Source organism: Balaenoptera acutorostrata, chromosome 20 (genome assembly GCF_949987535.1).
Source record: "Balaenoptera acutorostrata chromosome 20, mBalAcu1.1, whole genome shotgun sequence".
Lineage (NCBI taxonomy): Eukaryota > Metazoa > Chordata > Mammalia > Artiodactyla > Balaenopteridae > Balaenoptera > Balaenoptera acutorostrata.
In genome coordinates, this window is record NC_080083.1 from 845,503 (window position 1) to 862,487 (window position 16,985).

At 59.1% G+C, this 16,985-nt stretch overlaps 3 protein-coding genes across 6 annotated transcripts in view; 1 reads left to right on the forward strand and 2 right to left on the reverse strand.

Annotated features, from left to right (window-relative positions):
- Nucleotides 1-1,119: 1,119 nt before the first annotated feature.
- MED9 (mediator complex subunit 9) lies at nt 1,120-8,063 on the forward strand. 2 transcript variants are annotated; one of them, XM_057535864.1, is made up of 3 exons: nt 1,120-1,394; nt 6,347-6,494; nt 7,872-8,063. In XM_057535864.1, the coding sequence occupies exons 1-3, from the start codon at nt 1,174-1,176 to the stop codon at nt 7,920-7,922; spliced, it is 420 nt and encodes a 139-aa protein (XP_057391847.1). In that variant the 5' UTR covers nt 1,120-1,173; the 3' UTR covers nt 7,923-8,063. The 2 variants fall into 2 exon arrangements, with proteins under 2 accessions (XP_057391847.1, XP_007174283.2); XM_007174221.2 differs by having other exon boundaries at nt 6,347-8,063.
- Nucleotides 8,064-9,163: 1,100 nt separating this feature from the next.
- Nucleotides 9,164-12,635, reverse strand: RASD1 (ras related dexamethasone induced 1). The gene is made up of 2 exons (XM_007174172.3): nt 10,555-12,635; nt 9,164-10,326 (listed from the first exon to the last, which is right to left on the reverse strand). The coding sequence occupies exons 1-2, from the start codon at nt 10,838-10,840 to the stop codon at nt 9,782-9,784; spliced, it is 831 nt and encodes a 276-aa protein (XP_007174234.2). The 5' UTR covers nt 10,841-12,635; the 3' UTR covers nt 9,164-9,781.
- Nucleotides 12,636-14,170: 1,535 nt separating this feature from the next.
- Nucleotides 14,171-16,985, reverse strand: part of PEMT (phosphatidylethanolamine N-methyltransferase) — a 46,304-nt gene continuing 43,489 nt past the window's right edge. For all 3 annotated transcript variants that reach the window (XM_007174170.3, XM_057535862.1, XM_007174169.3), the window contains exons 6-7: nt 14,729-14,803; nt 14,171-14,431 (exon numbers count right to left, since the gene is read on the reverse strand). In XM_007174170.3, coding sequence (XP_007174232.1) covers nt 14,374-14,431; nt 14,729-14,803 — 133 coding nt within the window. In that variant the 3' untranslated portion in view covers nt 14,171-14,373. The remainder of the gene's footprint in view (nt 14,432-14,728; nt 14,804-16,985) is intronic.

Consider the following 16,985-nt stretch of genomic DNA (forward strand, 5'->3'; position numbering starts at 1 on the left):
GCGCCCTTCAGCACACCCTCCGACCTCCCCACTTCCTTCTACACTCTTCCTCCCCTAGGACCTGCCTCCACAGACCCCTCCAGATGCATCTGAAAATATCACTGTTGAGGCTTTCCTTGGGACCGGCCACCTTGCTCTTAAGTGCTCTTGCCAATGACTGTGGACCCCTTGCCTCTCCAAAGCCGCTGAGGAAGTGCCCCCCATCATGGCTCGGGAGGACTCGTTCTGAGGACCACAGCCACAAACCCAGGAGAAGTCCCCACTTTGGCCTAAGATCCCAGGGAGTGAGAGCTCATGCAAAGGACACCTTTGGAGATCAGCCATGTGTCTGAAGTTGGAAAGTAGTTTAGGCTCTGCCATGACCCTGAACTAAAGAAGATTTTAGAGGTGAGAACACTGAGACCCAGGGGCTTAAGGAGTTGGCCCACAGGTACGGAGAATACCTGACGTTGACTTCCCCCTCAGATATGATGTTTATTCCTGGCACTAATACCCTTCGGCAATCCCCGCTCGTGTTGAAGTTGAGACAGCCTCCCAACCCCTCCCCCACAGTTAGCACAGCGTGTGTCATCCAGAAGATGATAAGTGATAATATAATTATGATAATAATTAAGTGTTCAGTTATTAGTCCCTCGCAATTTCTTTGTTTCTGCGTCCTTAGGGCGGGCTCAGGGCCTCTCCCCTGGAGGCTTCTGCGCGGGTGGGAACCCTGGGCCCTTCCCCTCGGATTCTCCCCGCCCGCAGGCCCAGGGCCTGACACCTGCAGGTGCCCGGAAGGTGCTGTCCCCTCTTCGCGAGGCCTTATTTATCTCAAGTTTTCCTGTATTGGTTGCTTTTGGACCCTCTTTGTAACGTGAATAGAAATAAGATGTTATTCCTGAAGTACACCTCCTATTTCTGACTATTGAAAAATTTGGCTGTCTCAGGCACAGCCAAACCCAGGCCACCCCGGACCCGCCAGCCGCCTGTTGCCTAGTAACAACCGCCCTGGCCCCGCCCCGCGCCCTGGCCCCGCCCCGCGCCCTGGCCCCGCCCCGCGCCCTGGCGCGCGACCTCACAGCTTCCCTCCAGGTCTCGCCCCCGCGGCGCACAGTGCTGACGTAAGGAGTCCGAGACACTTCCGGCGCGCTCGGCCGCTGGCCTTGTTAACCGGCTGCGTGGGTCCCGGGTGCCATGGCTTCTGTCGGGGTGTCTGTCGGCCGGCAGGCCGAGGATGCGCTGCAGCCAGCCGCAGAGCCGCCGCTGCCCGAGACGAAGCCGCTGCCGCCTCCGCAGCCGCCGCCGCCGGTCTCCGCGCCGCAGCCGCAACCGCCGCCGAGGCCTCCGTCCCCGGCCGGCGTGAAGGCTGAGGAGAACTGCTCCTTCCTCCCTCTGGTTCACAACATCATCAAATGGTAAGGCCCGGGGGGGCCAGCCCGCAGGCCCCCCGCTGCCAGTCACGTTTCCGAGCTCCGGGGGCGCCCCGCGGTACAAAGGAGGAGGCCGACCCGGAGGGGAGCGGCCTCGCCGAGACCACCCCCAGTCGTCCCAAGAGTTCAGCAGACTCTGGCCCTGGGAGTTGCCAGGCCTCGTGCTGGCAGGCCCCGCTACGGTCAGACCACTCGTGTGCAGCCTGGTGGCCTGAAGCCAGTCAGGCTTCTCTGAGCCTGTTTTCTCACCTGTAATTAGGGGTATAACACTCACTTCGGCGTCCTTCCCAACAGATCCAACAGATGTGGATCATATTCTGTGTGTGGCACACTGCTAAGTGCTGTGGGGTGTACAGGTGAAAGGGCGGACTTTGCACGCCCACGTTGGTAACCAGTCAGAAGGGAAAACCATGAGAGAGAATAACCCATAATGCAAAGAAATTATAGGGGTGATGATGGGAACATTACAGGAAACGGGTGCTGGCCGCCTGCCAGCGCTTACGGTGCCCTAACATGGTGTCACGGGGTGATTGTCTCCTTTTGGCCAGTCTTCAGGTTACCTGACTTTTCAAACTGACCCTTAGAAGAGAAACACACACACACACACACACACACACAACCAAAGTCTCCCCAATCCCCACATTTGCCCAAATTATTTTTTTACCGTTATTTATGATAACAAAGTGTAAGCCCCTGGGCTTAAAATTTTTATTCAGCCATTAAAAACCAAAACAAAGTAAATTACTACAAAGTTACTTTTACAGTAATATTCAAGTGAACATCAGTTGTGCTCCTGGATGTTTTGCTGAAATGGAATTGCCACTCACAACATGAAAATATTGTTACTGGCCCAGCTGGGTTGTTTTTTTTTTTGGTTGGGTTGGGTCTTCGTGGCTGCGCGCGGGCTTTCTCTAGTTGCCATGAGCGGGGGCCACTCTTCGTTGTGGTGCGCGGGCTTCTTATTGCGGTGGCTTCTCTTGTTGCAGAGCACGGGCTTCTAGGCACACAGGCTTCAGTAGTTGTGGCTCACGGGCTCAGTAGCTGTGGCTCGCGGGCTCTAGAGCACAGGCTCAGTAGTTGTGGCACACGGGCCTAGTTGCTCCGCGGCATGTGGGATCTTCCAGGACCAGGGATTGAACCCATGTCCCCTGCATTGGCAGGCAGATTATTAACCACTGCACCGCCAGGGAAGTCCCTCCACCACTTTTCAAGCAGCTGCAAAGCATTTGTTCTCACAGTAGACCTTGACTTCATCTGGCTTCACTTGGTGCGAACATACTGTTTATCGGGTAAGGCAGACTGTTCTGTCCTCATGAGCCTGTGATCATCAAGTAAGCACTTCTAGGCTGCAGTGACATAGCGAACACAAACGCAAATGCGGACCCTGCAATCCCAGGGCAGTGCTTGATTATAAAAGCGTTATCCAGATCAACCCAAATATACTTATTCTGGTTTTAGGGAAAATATGGAAAAATGAAAATACATGGTGTATATTCTTGCACCCTGATAGAGCAGTTGGGTTGGGCTGCACTTAAAGATGGAGAAGTAACGTACACGAGAGAGAACATGGGCTTTGAAGTCAGATAGCCTTGAATTCGGATCTGCATGCTGACGCTTGCTTGCCTTGTAATCTTAGTAAATACGTAGCCTTTCTAGGCCTTAATTTTTTTATCTCTGATATGTGAATAATAATCATGAACTTCAAATGATGGGTTCAGATGATAGCTTTATAATGTGCTGGCCTTGGTGAAGCAGCTGCTCTGCGCCTCCTTTTCTCCTGTGAACTGGGCCTAGTGATACTTACGTCATAAGCTGCTTGTGAGGCGCTGTCAAGAGCATCCTCCTGTGAGAGATGGCGGCTTGGTCACATGTGCTTGTCTCTGTGCCTTCTGAAAGGACAGTGAAGAGTGGAGGCATTCTGTCTTGGGCAGACAGCAGGGAGCCCGGGAGGTCGGAGGCTGTTTGCGGGTGATCCTGAGGTTGCGCGTACACACACACACGCACACAAACACACAGAGAGTGAACTTGCCTGGGAGCTGAGGAGCCATCTGAAGGTTTTGCGCTCAGGCTTGGGTTTTGTAAAGGTAGATGGGACAGAGGGTTTTAGGCGGAGGAAAGGACTGGGTCCACAGGAATAGTGGGAGGAGGTGCAGGGGTGCCCTGAGGGGGTGGCAGTGCTGGCGGGGGGCGAGGGGGCGCACGGCACACAGGGGTGTAGGTGTGGGGTGTCATCGCCATTCGGATTGCAGGCGGTCGGTGGCAAACATGCGCGTCCCCATCAACAGCCAAGCAATCTAGCCGTACAATTGTGTACATCTTAACACGGACAGACCCCCAAGGTGCCTTTTACATGAAGAAAGCAAGAATCAGAACCGTGTGTGTAGTGTGGCCACAGTTTTGTCAGAACAAATTGAAGAGCATGTGTGTGTTTGTGTGCTACTGACTGTCTTGAAGCGATATTAAACAATACGCACCACGTGTTAACAGAGCTTACCTGGGACAAGGGATTAAAGGGACCTCCCTTTTCTAAGCCTTGGTTGTCTGTCATTGAACATTTTTTTCCCTCAGGCACCTATTACTGTCGTAATTTAAAAGCCCTACTCTTTTAGAAAGATGCCAGCCACTGACATTAGTGTGGGAAGAAGACTGGTCCCAGGGCCGGTCGGCGAGGAGGACGGGGGCCTGTGGGAACGTGAGGCCGAGGGGGTCGGAGGTTTTGAGGAGGAAGAAATGGTTTCCCATTTCTTTCCCGAGTCGGATGCCACCAAGAGATCAAAGAAGTGCCTCTCGGGTTTGGGAAGACGTGACTTCAGTGACCTGGTGGTTCCTTCTGCTTCTGAGTCACCAGGGGACACACCTGCCCAGCTGACGCCAGTTTGCACCTGCAAGTGAAGCATCGTTCTAGGCTCACCCGCTAGACCTGTGCAGTGTGCCCGAGTCCGTGTCCCCCACCGGGATGACACCGCGCATCACCCGGGCCTGCCCAGAGGACCATCAGGAAGTGGCCCGTCACTCGAGCCACGTGGTGGTGTCCTGAGTGCCCTCGCCTTGCCCTGGTTTGTGGGTTTTGTGCTTCTCCACCCAGCCTGGTCTCCTTTGTTTCCTTCTGGGTCAGGTGCCGACCAGCACTGGCCACAGAGGCAGAACCCCTGGAGCTCCCGCTTGCTCCCTGGTACCCAGGCCATCTCTTCTCTCGGCTGGAGTCAGGGTCCCGCTGCCTCCCCCTCGGGCAGCCTGAGAAGCTTGCACAGCCGCCCCCCAGCTCAGCTTCCCTCCGGGAGGGCTTTGCACATGGCTCCTAATTTCCTACCCCCCCTTTTTTTTTTGCATTTTTTTATTGAAGTCTAGTTTATTTACAATGTTGTGTTGATTTCTGCTGTACAGCAAAGTGATTCAGTTACATGTATGTGTACATTTTTAAAATATTTTTTTCCATTATGGTTTATCATAGGATATTGAATATAGTTCTCTGTATTATACAGTAGGACCTTGTTATTTACCAAATTTTTATTTTGTATATTTTTGTTTGTTTTTACCTTGTCCTTTGAGACTTGTGTGATGTGAATCAGTTTTCTTAAAACTATTTTAATTTCAAAACTCCCTTGGGACTTAAATTCGTAACGATGTGTTAGCACATATGCCATCCAAGTGGAATGATTTCAGAAGCCCAGGTGGTGTCTGTCCAGCGTTGTAGATCTGAGCTGAGACATAAAAGAATTAGAATATAAGGTGCTCCCTCGAAGCTGGGGTAAGGTGTACCACTGATGGTGTGTGTAAATTGAGGGCCTCAAATGACAAGAGGAAATGTTTGGTTGGCCATTCATTCCCTAGAATAAACTATTGATTCTCCAAATCTTGCTTCCGAGTTCAAGCTATTGATAAATAGTGAGCAGGCCTGGTGCGTCTCATTTGTCAGGAATGAGCTGTAACCGGCGGATCACCAGGAAAGATGGATATTCTGTCTGCGTAAGCAGAGAAATGATTAATAATAAACATGAATTAGCACCATCTGGGTTGAAATTTCCCATCAGGGATGAACGTTTATTAAAAAAAATAAACTATCATTGACAGTTTTCCCCTCTCACGCTACTCAGTGGGTGACTTTGAAAACAGCCTGTAAATCGGCTTTTAGATTTTAGTCTCAACTGCCTTGTTTTCAAAAGCTCATCCATCCATTTACTAACTTTTAAAAAATTTATAGGAGCAACTGACAGGCCGTTTCTTTGATCGTAGGTGAAGGTTTTTGTTCTTGTTGTTTGCTTTTAATTTAGTCGTGACAGGGAGCATGGATCTCTGGGCAGCTAATAATAGCTGTGAGGTGAAGAGTAGGATCCTGCCTTGAAAATGAGCGTGACCGGAAGGCGAGGAATTTACACGAGTGTGGTGGGAGAGGACGCGTGCCTGCTGAACATTTTCCAGTAGCTTGTAACTAGTTTAAAATTTATGAATAGCTCTATGGAAATTAGGATGTATGTTAACAGGTTCAAGCATCTGAACGTCAGCTAAAATTATCTTTTGCTCGTTGATAGTCTCCTGATTGGCCTGGAATGTCTCAAATTAGAAGAAATGTGGTATTTCAGCAAGTGTTACTTGCCGTTTGTTACATGACATTGGTAATAGTTTTTCATTCATTCAGCAGACACTTAGGAACTTATTTGCCAGGCGTCCACTCTTTCAGCAAATGTCGCCTCAGTGTGTGCAGTGCCCACGGCCCGGGCTGGGGAAGCAGCTCTGCGGGAAGGCTCAGCGTCCGGCGCGCGCATGCTGGCGGGTGGGGTGCCGCCTGCACTGCGGCTGCACAAGCAAGAACCCGCCCCGTCCCCCGGGCGCACAGCCCAGCCCAGTGGGGGACGCAGGCGACAGGCGTTCTGACGTGGGGATGCGAGGATGGAGCTGTCTGGGCTGATGGTGCTAACACCTGCCCTCTGCCTCCGCAGCATGGACAAGGACAGCCCTGACGTCCACCAGGACCTGAACGCCCTCAAGACCAAGTTCCAGGAGATGCGCAAGGTGGTCAGCGCCATGCCTGGCATCCACCTGAGCCCCGAGCGGCAGCAGCAGCAGCTGCACCGCCTCCGCGAGCAGGTCCGGACCAAGAACGAGCTCCTGCAGAAGTACAAGAGCCTGTGCATGTTCGAGATCCCCAAGGAGTAGATGAGCTGGCCTCCGGGACGAGCGGGGCACAGGCCCCCTGTCTCCAGCCCTGTGGAGGGGTCTCTGATACTGCCTGCTTAGCTGAACGCGGCCCTGACTGCGGAGCCGGTGTGCGTGCTGGCTTCCCCGGGCGTCCTTGTGTGCTGTCCCCACGGTCCAGGTGCATAATGCCTGTGCACCTGCTGCCGGAAGGAGGAGGGTTCCTGAGGCCGGAGGGGCGGGGCCTTCAGGCGGGGCTGGCAGATCCCCTGAGGCCGGAGGGGCGGGGCTGGCAGATCCCGGGGCAAAGCAGGAAGGGAGGCGGCTGCCCTCTGCCCCTCCCCTCCGCTCCCGGCCCAGGTGGTGGGTAGCCCGATGGCCAGTGCTGAGTGAGCAGCAGGGCGCGTGGAGGCCACTGGGCAGTTAGGCCCGCGCTCACGTGGCGAGGGTTTAGGATGGAAGAAGGCCTTGGGAGACCGGCACTGTGCCTGAAGACTGGAGGGTGGCTTTTTGCTCTGGAATAGTTGTTTCCTTCTGTGTTTGAGGGGTGGGTGTCATTGTCCGTGGGCTGCCCACCCAGGGCCCTGCTGGCAGCCCCGCCTCCAGGTTTCTGCCTCCCACGTGTGGGTGGGTGGCAGAGACTCCTGCTCCTCTGTCCCTTGTCACCTTCAGGCAGCTCGTTGAGCCATTTCATGCCCAAGAATGGCCAGACCACCTCAGACCACGTCGTCTCAGCGGCCGTGGTCTCCAGGTGAACAGACCCTTCTTCCAGCTTCTCAGAGTCCTGTTCCTGGTTTAACCACGACTTCCCCTCTGGCCTTCTCACTGCGTGCAAACAGGTGGTCATGATGCACTTTTCGCTCAGAGCCACGGTTCTGATGGCCCCTCGGGGTGGGGAGAACTGGACCTGGCAGTCATGCGGCCAAGGCCTGGTTCATAGATGCTTATAAATACCTTTGTTTCTCCTAAGCGGACGTTGTGTTAGTGTGACCAGACTGAGGTAAGGGCATCTCTTTCCTTCGCCTCTGAAGGATGCGGGAGAGGTGGCTGAATATCATTTCGATCTAGAAATGGGCTCATAACCTGTGCTGACCGAGTCGGGGCTTAACAGCTGCCTGCCAGCTGGCAGGAATGTAGGTTGAAGATGTTCTGAGCAGGGGTTCTGTCCACGTCTGCCGGCAGCCACCTGTCAGGTGTGCAGGGGGGGTGTCAGGTTTCAGCGGCCTTGGCCAGAGGCGCAGGCTCTGAATTTAAGTGGGTGTCACCTGTTAGACCAGCTCTACCGTGGGGCTGTTATCAACTGAATCAGTTATTTTCTTGACGTTTCAGAGTAGTGTGTGGGCCGGTTTTAAGGCTCCGACCAAATACTATGGGACATGAAGCTCAGAAACACCAGGCGGCCGGGCTCTCCCGGAAGGCTGTGGCGGACATGGGCTCCCCATGGGCCTCTCCTGTGCTCCAGAGTTGTGACTTGTGACACTTTTCAAGCGTGTGATTAAAAGAACTTGTGCTCTGCTGTCAGGACGTCTTGGGTTTGTACTGAGAAATTCACAGTAGGACATCCCCTTTGGATAGTTGAGAGGGAAACCTCTGCTTTGCTCGGAGGAGACAGAAGGAACTGTGGGCACCTCCACTCTGTGCCCCCGCGCCAGCCCCCAGCACACACGGCCACATCAGCTAGACCAGCGTGAACGTGGGCTGACCCTCCTGGGAGTGGCATCCATCCCCAGGGTGCAGCTGGCCCGCGGGCGCCATCCTGCCTGTAGTCAGCCCCCGGGGCTGCCATTCCTCCTCTCAGAGGGGCACAGTCCCCCACAACGGTTGAAAGCCCTCCCCGGGACAGCATTGACGCCTCACTTGGATTCCCGTTGGTGGGCACCATGTTAAGACGTCGCCCGTGGCCCTCACAGCAACCCCAAGCAGAGGCGTCTGCTCTCTGTATTTCACGGGCGGAGAATTTGGGGCTTGGCAGGCATCACTTGCCCCAGGCATGCACGGTTACAAGTGGCGGAGAGAGCTGGGTCCCGAGTTGGGACTGGGTGCCCTTAACTGCTGAGAGGGGGTGCTGGACCCCATGTGGGTGGCGAGCGCTTCCTGGAGCCGGAGGGGGTGGGGCCGCTGATTGTGACTGGATCCAGGGGGGCTACGTGGCAGAGCCTGAAGCTGACTCAGGATCGAGGGTCCTGCACAGAAGAGGGCCTGAGGGACCCCTTGAACCGTCTGTGGGTTCCAGGTTTGGTGATGCTTTGTTGCCCTGGGCCTGTGCTGAGTATAGGACGGCGCTGGCCGGTCCCGGAGGCCCTTGGGGCTGGGCCAGTGGGCAGACTAGGCAGGTAAACAGTTGGAAAGATGCATCTCTAGGAAGGACCCTTAAGTCCTTTATTTTTGTCCTGGCGTTCTGAGGAATGGCTCCCCAGATGGAAAGGAATGCAGTCATCTGGAGCTTTTACGGAGCCTTTTCTCCCAGGAGGGCTGAAGCTGTTTTCAGAAAGCCAGGATTATTTTCCAGTTCTGGGGAAGGGGATTCTCATTCCACAGAAGTAGAAACCTGCCTCTCCCTTCTCACCCTTCCCCCTTCCACCTATTTCTAAAAGCAGAGGAAGCATGGTTTTCCATTTTAAGTTATTTTATTTTATATTAAAAACCAGTAACAAGACTAACTTCAAAGACACAGTACAAACACCTAGGTAAGATTTTGTTCATGTCCAACGGTGACACCAGAACTACTATAAAGTGCAAGATTTATGTTTTGCTTTGTGCAGTTGCACACACATGTAAACAAGTCACTCCCTACGATCGGACCCCGCCCTCAGTTTCAGGCCAGCTGTCATGGCAACCCCCAATCACAGATAATGCCCCGTTTGTCCTGGCCCTCCAGCCGGCAGGACCCATTGCTGAAAGCCCAGTGGTGGCTGATTAACTCCCATTCCCACCCCCATTCTTAGGTCTTTGTGAGAAACAAGGCAAATTCACCCTCTGCTGGGCGAGTGGGGCTAGCGGGCGCCAACGGGGGATCGGACGTTGGGGGAGCCCGGGCTCAGCTAGCTCTCTTTCCTTCTGGAGCAGATGATGGTCCCTTCTCGGTTCCTTTGAGTCTACCCAGTGAACAGGCTGGAGCGCTGGGAGGGAAGACGCCCGTCCGCGCGCGCGCACACGGGTCTCGGGACACACGGCCCGGACACTAGACTCTTGGACAAGAGGGCCTCCTGAGGTTCTGCGCCCGCGCGGGGCGGGAGTTCCTAGCTGATAACGCAGCGTTCCTTGTCCTTGGTCTGGCCGCCGCCGCTGGCCTTCTCGCGGATGTACATGAGATCGCTGTGCACGCTCGGCCTGCGCGCCCAGGGCGCCAAGATGCCGAAGGCGTCGTCCCGGTCGCCGCCCGCTCGCCGCAGCCTCTTGCCCCGCAGCGCCTTCTTGTGCAGCGCCTCGCAGTGCTGCGCCGATACCTGGCGGTGCAGGTCCGGGCTCATCTCGCGCGGCAGGTTGGCCATGGCGAAGAGCGCGTGGAACATCTGGTCCAGGCGGCTGTTCCTCTTGGCCGAGATCTCGAAGTAGGCGCAGCGCTGGGGGTCGGCGCCCACCAGCTGCTCTATCTCGCGCTGCTCCACCTCGCGGTAGAAGTCCCGGTCCCCCTTGTTGCCACAGATGACCAGGGGCACGTCCACGTTCTCCTTGGTTTTGTTCTTGAGGCAAGACTTGGTGTCGAGGATCTGCCGCTTGAGCCTCTGCACCTCCTCGAAGGAGTCGCGGTTGTCCAGGCTGAACACCAGGATGAACACGTCTCCTACGGGGAGCAGAAAAGGAGAGGGTGAGGGCAGCCGCCAGGGGACAACTTACGCGGGCTGACTTTGGGGCCTCCCGACGCCGGGGCTCCGGCCGCCGCGAGGATCGCGCCGAACTCTCCGCGGACTGCGCCTCCAGCCCGGGCGTCCGGGCGCCCGGGGACGAGGGGTCCCCGGCACTGCGGCGGCGCGCTCCCTCCCCCGCCCGCTGCCCGGCCGCCCCGGCTCACCAGTGAGGATGGAGAGGCGCCGCATGGCGGGGAAGGGGTGGTTGCCGGACGTGTCGAGGATGTCGAGCTGGTAGATCTCGCCGCGGATGCAGTAGAACTTGCGGTGGAAGTCCTCGATGGTGGGCGTGTAGGCGTCCTCGAAGCGGCCCGTGAGGAAGCGCGACACGATGGCCGTCTTGCCCACCTTGGACGAGCCGAGGACCACCATGCGGCAGCAGTTCTTGGCCGGGATACTCAGCTCCGAGTCGCTCTGGCACATCTTCTTGATCATCGCGGCCAATTTCATTGAGCAGAGGGACCGCGGGGGCGGGGGCGGGCGCGGGGCCGCGAGACGAGCCGACTGCGGCTGGGGGCACGGGGCAGAGCGGCGGGGCCGGCAGAGCGGCCGGGCGGCGCGGCTCGGGTTCGGGCTGCGGCTGCGCCTGGGCTCTAGCTCCCGGACAAAACCTCTGCCTCTCAGCGCCCAGCGACTGCCCTTATATGCAGCCCACGTGGCCGCCCCGCCCCGCGCCCGCCCAGCCTCTGCGCGTCACGGTGCGCACGCCCGCGGGCCCCGCCGCGCCTTCCCTCCACCTCCGCGGGCCGCTGCCCGTTCCCGCTCGCGGGGCTCGGGAAGGAAACGGTCCAGGGTCTGCCTGCGGCTATGGGCACGGGGACCCTGCGCTTCTCCGCTGCGCGGGGCTCCGCGGCCGCAAGGGCGTCGGGGACGCAGTCCCGGCTGTGCCTCTGACCTGGGGCAAGGAACCCCCCCTCCCCCGCCACCGCAGCACTCACACGCGCACACACTCACTTTCTTTGGGACGCAATTTCCCCAGAGAATAACGACACTGGGCAGCGTGATGGCATGTGCTTGCCTGGTGCCAGGCACCGCGTCCGGGCTCTGCGCACCTTCTCACCAGCTCTGCGAACTGGCCCAGCGTAAGCCCCTTCGCGTCCCAGGCGGGTTTTGCTCCCGGGCGGCCGTGCCAGCGCGAGGTGGGCGCCGCGCGCTCCGGCCGCCAGAGTGCAGCAGAGGCCCCGCCGCCAGAACGGGGAGCCGTGAGCGCCACGCTCAGGGCTGGAGTCAGCGCAGCCAGAGCGTCCCGACCCCGCGTTCTACCGCAGGCTCAGCTCCTTTCTCCCAACCAGAGATCCGCTGGATCCTGGCAGGGGTTTTCAGCCAGAGGCTGTCCCGTCATCTTCCTGTCGGAGACTGGAAGGACCAGAGGCTCGCCCTTCCGAAGTCAGTCTGAGGCCGGTGTCCCCTCCCTTCCCCATAGCATTTTGTGCCTTTGGAGTCCCGTGGGCCAACATTCCCATTTTTATAGTTAGGGGAGCTGGTCTCGAAGCCAGAGTGAGCCTGAATGCTGTGTGGGTATCACAGCAGTCTCTGGCCTTCTCTGGACCTCGGGTTCCTCTTCTGGAAGATGGTGGTCTGGCTCTGACTGGCTGAGAACTTGCGAACTGTGTAGGGGCAGGACCTGGTAATAACAACAATAGTAAATGACCCACGAGGCCGCAGGACAAACCAGGGGGCGGGCAGCAGGTAGATCAGTAACCAGGAGTGGGCTGCTGCCGAAAGGCTGGGGAAGAGGCTGCCGGAGCTGGCCAGCTCCAGCCTGGAGCTCATGGAAAAGCCATCGCTCCCCGCGGTGACACGCGAGGCTCTCTGATTTGGGAGAAAGCCAGGGCCGTTAGCTGTTGCCACCCCCCGACCCATCCACGCAGGTCGGAGCTGTGGGCAATGCTGGGGTGCCAGCCTGCGCCCCTAGCTGTTTACACAGGGCCTCTGGACTCTCATGGGCTTCTCGGCCAGCCCTCTGTGACCAGGATTCCAGCAGAATCTCACACCCTCTGCAGGGGGGCCAGGAGAGTGTTCATTCCATGTATTCCATGCCAGGCACTGTTCTTAAGTCCTTCCTCGTGGCACCCTTGGGTGGGAACTATTACTCTCTCCATTTTACAGATGGAGAAACTGAGGCAAGGGAAGTGACTTGCCCAGGACCCACAGCTAGTAACTGCAGGGTCCAGGGTTTGAACACAGCTCTCCCTGGGGAGGTCAGTGGGCCAGGACCCAGGCTAGACTCAGAGCCTCCCTCCCCCCACCCCAGGTCTGGCCCCTTCCAGCTGGTGACAGTGGCGGGTACTGAGCCCAGCCTGGGTGCTCAACCTTCGATTCCTGGCACCTGGGCCCATCCCCACCCACACATGCCAGGTTCTAAGACTTGTTCTCCCAGGTCAGCCAAGTTCATTAGGCCCTGAGCACACCTGTCGTTCTTTCCCCAAAGTGTGCCCCTCCCCCCCACCATTGCATTAGTTCTAGGTTGTCCAGGTTTACGATGTTACCAGTGATCTCGCTTCCTATGCTTGAGCGCCTGCCTGTATCATTTCCTTGCAGTGAAGCAATTCTCCAGCTCAGAGTGGAATGGGAACCTCTTAAACCATTTGGCCAGACCTTGGGGGTGGGCTGGGGTCGGACAGCTGGACCCCAGGGCAGGAAGTGTCCACCACAGCCTGGTCTGCTGGCACAGAGTTGTTTAGAAGGTTCTTGAAAGCCGTGTTTGAGGAGTGCCGGGCAGGCCCCGTCGGGGGGCGTGCGGATGGATGTTTGTGCAGAGCGCCAGCCTGCCGCCCAGCCCACCCCCCGCAGCTCCTCGCCCAGAGGGTCCTGTGTCACCCCGGCCCACAGCCACCCCTGACGAAGAGGACAGGGCTACACGGAGCTGGGTCTCCCCTCTGACCTCGCTTCCTCGGCAGTTCCCTCCTCAGCTGTGGGCTGCTCCCAGCACAGCCGACCCTCCCCAGTCCGGGCCCACCCCTCACGGCGGCGTGACCCGCGGGTCAGGGGCCCGGAGGTGCTCGGTCTTGCCCTGACAGAGGGACAGCTTAGGCCATGGGGGCCAGCGCGTCCTCGAAGGCTGCGGAGGATGTGTGTGCAGAGGTGCCCGCGGAGGGGTGAGCTTCCTGTCCCTGGAGGTATGTGAGCAGAGGCGTTGGGTAAGATCAGCCTCCGTGCCTCCTGTGGCCCCTGGAGCCCGGAGACCTCTGGAACCTAGACACCAAAGGGCGCCCTTGAGGCGCTCCATGGCGGGGTGGGGGCCCAGCAGCTCCGGTGCCCAGGGCGGGCACGGCTATGGCAGCCACTTCACAGGGGAGAACACAAGGCGCAGGGCCAGGCGCACAGATAGAGCACACCTGTCTGCCATCCTGAAGGGAGGAAAGGCGAGTTCTATGCCCTTGGAGGGCTGGGGGCTGTGCAGGGGAGGCCGGGCCCAAATGGGAGTCCTTCCCCGTCCCCGTGGCTCTGCGGTCAGGCCCGGCAACCGGCCCCGGATGGCCCCACAGCTGCTCCTTGTGGCCACGCGAGGTCCACGAAGGATTAGGAGAGAAATGTCAGTAACCAGAGACACCGGGTTCAGCAGGGGGGTGGGGGAGGGCCCAGTGCTTCCCACCCAGGCCCCGCCGGCCCCCCACAAGGGGCAGAAGTGGGGCGAGGCTGGTGGCACAGGAGGCCCAAAGGCCTGGGCAGTCCCCCCCATTCAGCGTGGATGGCGGCGCCCCTCCTGGCTCACCGACCCCCTCCCAGACCCCAGCCTGCCCCTCCCCGGCCTGGACAGACAGAGACCAAGGTGGGGGCTGGGGTCAGGCGCCTTTATTGGTCAGGACATGGTGGGTGGCAGGGCAGGGGGCTCTGGGGCCACACGGCGCCTTCCAGGCCCCCAAGCCACGTTTCCAAGGCACTGGACAGCCCAGGCCGGGCACCGCTCTCCCCCTCCCCTCAAGGGGCGTGTGCTCTGGGCAAGCCCGAGGTGGGGACCCTCACGGAGTGGCCACGGGCCGTCAGCTCCTCTTGTGGGCCTGGGAGGCTTTCTGCCGGTAGATCTCAGCGGTGAAGGGCCTGCGGGGGTGGGAGAGAGGCTCACTTAGCTGGAGTCGAGGTTGACGCTGCCACCCAGGCCCCCCACCCGGCGTGGACGGGCTGAGGGGTCCGTGTGGGAGCAGGAGGGTCCAGCACCACCTGCCAGGCACCCGGGCCGCCCTGTGCCCGCTCTCTGCTGCTCGCCGGCCACCCTGACGGTGACTCGGCGTGGCCAGCTGCCCAGGCCCCAGGAAAGGCCTTGGAGGGAGAGGCAGGGCTGGTGCAGGTCACGCGGACGGTACACGGCAGCCCCGGCCCGAGACGGCGCCTACTCACTCCTCGTACAGGATGGCGACCGTGTAGATGAGCGCCACCACCGTGGTCAGCAGCAGGCCGGCGGGGCTGGCATGCCTGCGGGGAAACGCGGGTCAGGGGCAGGCCTGGGTCCAGCCTTCTCTCGGACCGGGGTTCCACGGTCCGGGCCCTGACCTGGGGACCAGCTCGCCACTGCCCGTCCAGGCCCGGCGCCCTGTCCTCAGCCCTCCAGCCCCAGCCAGGAGCTCAGAACAGTGACGTGGGGAGGAAGGAGTGGCTGGCTTCCCCAAATCACTTGGGTGGTCAGCATGTCCTCTTCTGCCCAGGAGGCTGTCCCGGGGCCAAAAACGCTCTCCCTGCCCACCAGAGGCGATGTTCTCAGGCTGTTTTCTAGAAATGGGTCCAGGGCCGCCAAAGCCAGGCGGAGCGTCCATTGGGCCCCTTCACGGGCTCTCTGCTGGTGACTGCTGCGGGGGCTGAGCCCCTGCATAGATGGTCGGGGAGGAGCGAGGGAGGGGAGCTGGCTGGTGGAGCCCAGGAGCCAGAGGGGAACGTGAGCCCCAGGCCAGGGGCCCCGAGGCAGAGGGGCACGAAGACACACGAATACCCTTTGGGGACCCTCTGCCCTGCCCACTCCCCTCCCGCTGGGACCTCACACTGTCCATCTGGGGGCTCCAGCAACAGTGAAGGTTAAGTGTCCCCTATGAAACTGCCAACTCCCGTTCCACGGGCTCCATTCAAATCAAGCTTGAGAGCAGACCGGGCCACTTGGCCCTCGGCACTGCCCCATGGAGATGCCAAGGCCACAGATGCGTTGGGGCTGGAATGAGATCTGCCCTCCTGAGGCTCTGCTCACTGGCCCTGGTGCTGTTTCCTGGAGTGGGCAGGGCTTCCCCCGCACAGCCAGGCAGCCCAGGAGCTGGGGAGGGGCAGGCTGGAGCCCCCCACCCAGGGGACCTCAGGGCCAGGGCTCTGTGCCCACAGTATCCCTAAGGCTGGCGGCCCCTGCCTGGGAAGCCGAGTTAACTAGGCTCGACGGAGGCGAGGGTGGGGGCAGCCGGCGCCTGGTCAACCCCGACACAGGCCCTTCTCCGTTCTGTCTGTGTGAACTTTCCCACCTTCAAAGACCTGTCGTCGCACCTAACAATCTATGTGGAGATGATCATCCCACACTGCAGATGAGGAAACTGAGGTCCACAGTGACCCACATGCCAGAGCCCAGGCCTGGCCCCGAGCCTGGGGCGGTGGTGGGGTTGGTCCCAGGGACCCGGCTGGGCATACTGGGCAGGGGGCGTCTCACTCGGGCTGACAGGCCCAGAGAGAGAAGGCCCGGTTCCTGGTGCCCCCAGAATCCCGCTGCTCTGGGCCTTCTGGGGCTCCCACACACCTGGTTGCTTGGGTACCGGGAAGGCCCATCCGTGGGGCCGCAGGTGGGGACAGATGGGCTGCGGAAGGCCTGGGGCAGCCCTGCTGGGTCAGCGTCTGGCGCCCTGGGTAATGGCTTGTTTCTAATGAGCTGGGGTTGGGGGCTGTCCCGCAGACCCACAAATGTCCCCCTAGCTCCTCGTCACTCAAAGCCCAGTGATTGGATCCCGGGCCACCCCTGAAGGTGGGGCCGGGAGGGGACATCTCGCTCTAGACCTTCCACCATTGAGATTCATTCCTTTGGGTCCTGTCGCCCTTCTGGTCTCTGGGAGCACTGAAAACCTTCTAGGTAAGTGGTTTTCAAGCGTTCAATAAAAGCAGAACACTTCCTACAAAAAAAACTTTCTATGGAAGAAGTCCTCATCCAGAAAATGGACAAACGGGAGCTGCTCTGGGGGGCGAGCGGCGTGATGCCCTGTGCCAGCCTCCTTGACGGCGGGTCGCTTGCTGGTACCCACAGCCGGCGATGCAGGCGGCGGTCGGCACGGGGCCTCGTCCGCAGGGCGCGGATCCCTGCAGCCTGGCCGTGGGCAGGGAGCCTCGCAGCCCCAACGTGCTAGCACCGGGTCAGCAGCCTGCAGGCCCCAGGCCAAGAACAGCTTTTACAATTTTAATTGTTTTTAAAAATCAAAAGAATATTTTGTGACTCGTGAAAATTACGTGAAATTATAATTTCGGTGTCCGTGAACAAGGCAGTGGGGCCCCCAGCCACGGCCATTCCTTCACCTGCCTGCAGCCCAGGGACCTCCCACTCTTGTAATAGGGAGTTTGCCGACCCCTGTCCTAGGAAGGGGACCCTGACCAGTGCCCGGGACTCCACGGTGGCACGAGAGCTGACCCATCGCCCAGGCGG

Bases quoted from the DNA above. Each gene is read 5' to 3' on its own strand.
- MED9 (XM_007174221.2), top strand. From the start codon at position 1,174: ATGGCTTCTGTCGGGGTGTCTGTCGGCCGGCAGGCCGAGGATGCGCTG. The intron at 1,395-6,346 runs GTAAGGCCCGGG...CTGCCTCCGCAG, and splicing joins GTTCACAACATCATCAAATG to CATGGACAAGGACAGCCCTG.
- RASD1 (XM_007174172.3), bottom strand. From the start codon at position 10,840: ATGAAATTGGCCGCGATGATCAAGAAGATGTGCCAGAGCGACTCGGAG. The intron at 10,327-10,554 runs GTGAGCCGGGGC...TGCTCCCCGTAG, and splicing joins GCGCCTCTCCATCCTCACTG to GAGACGTGTTCATCCTGGTG.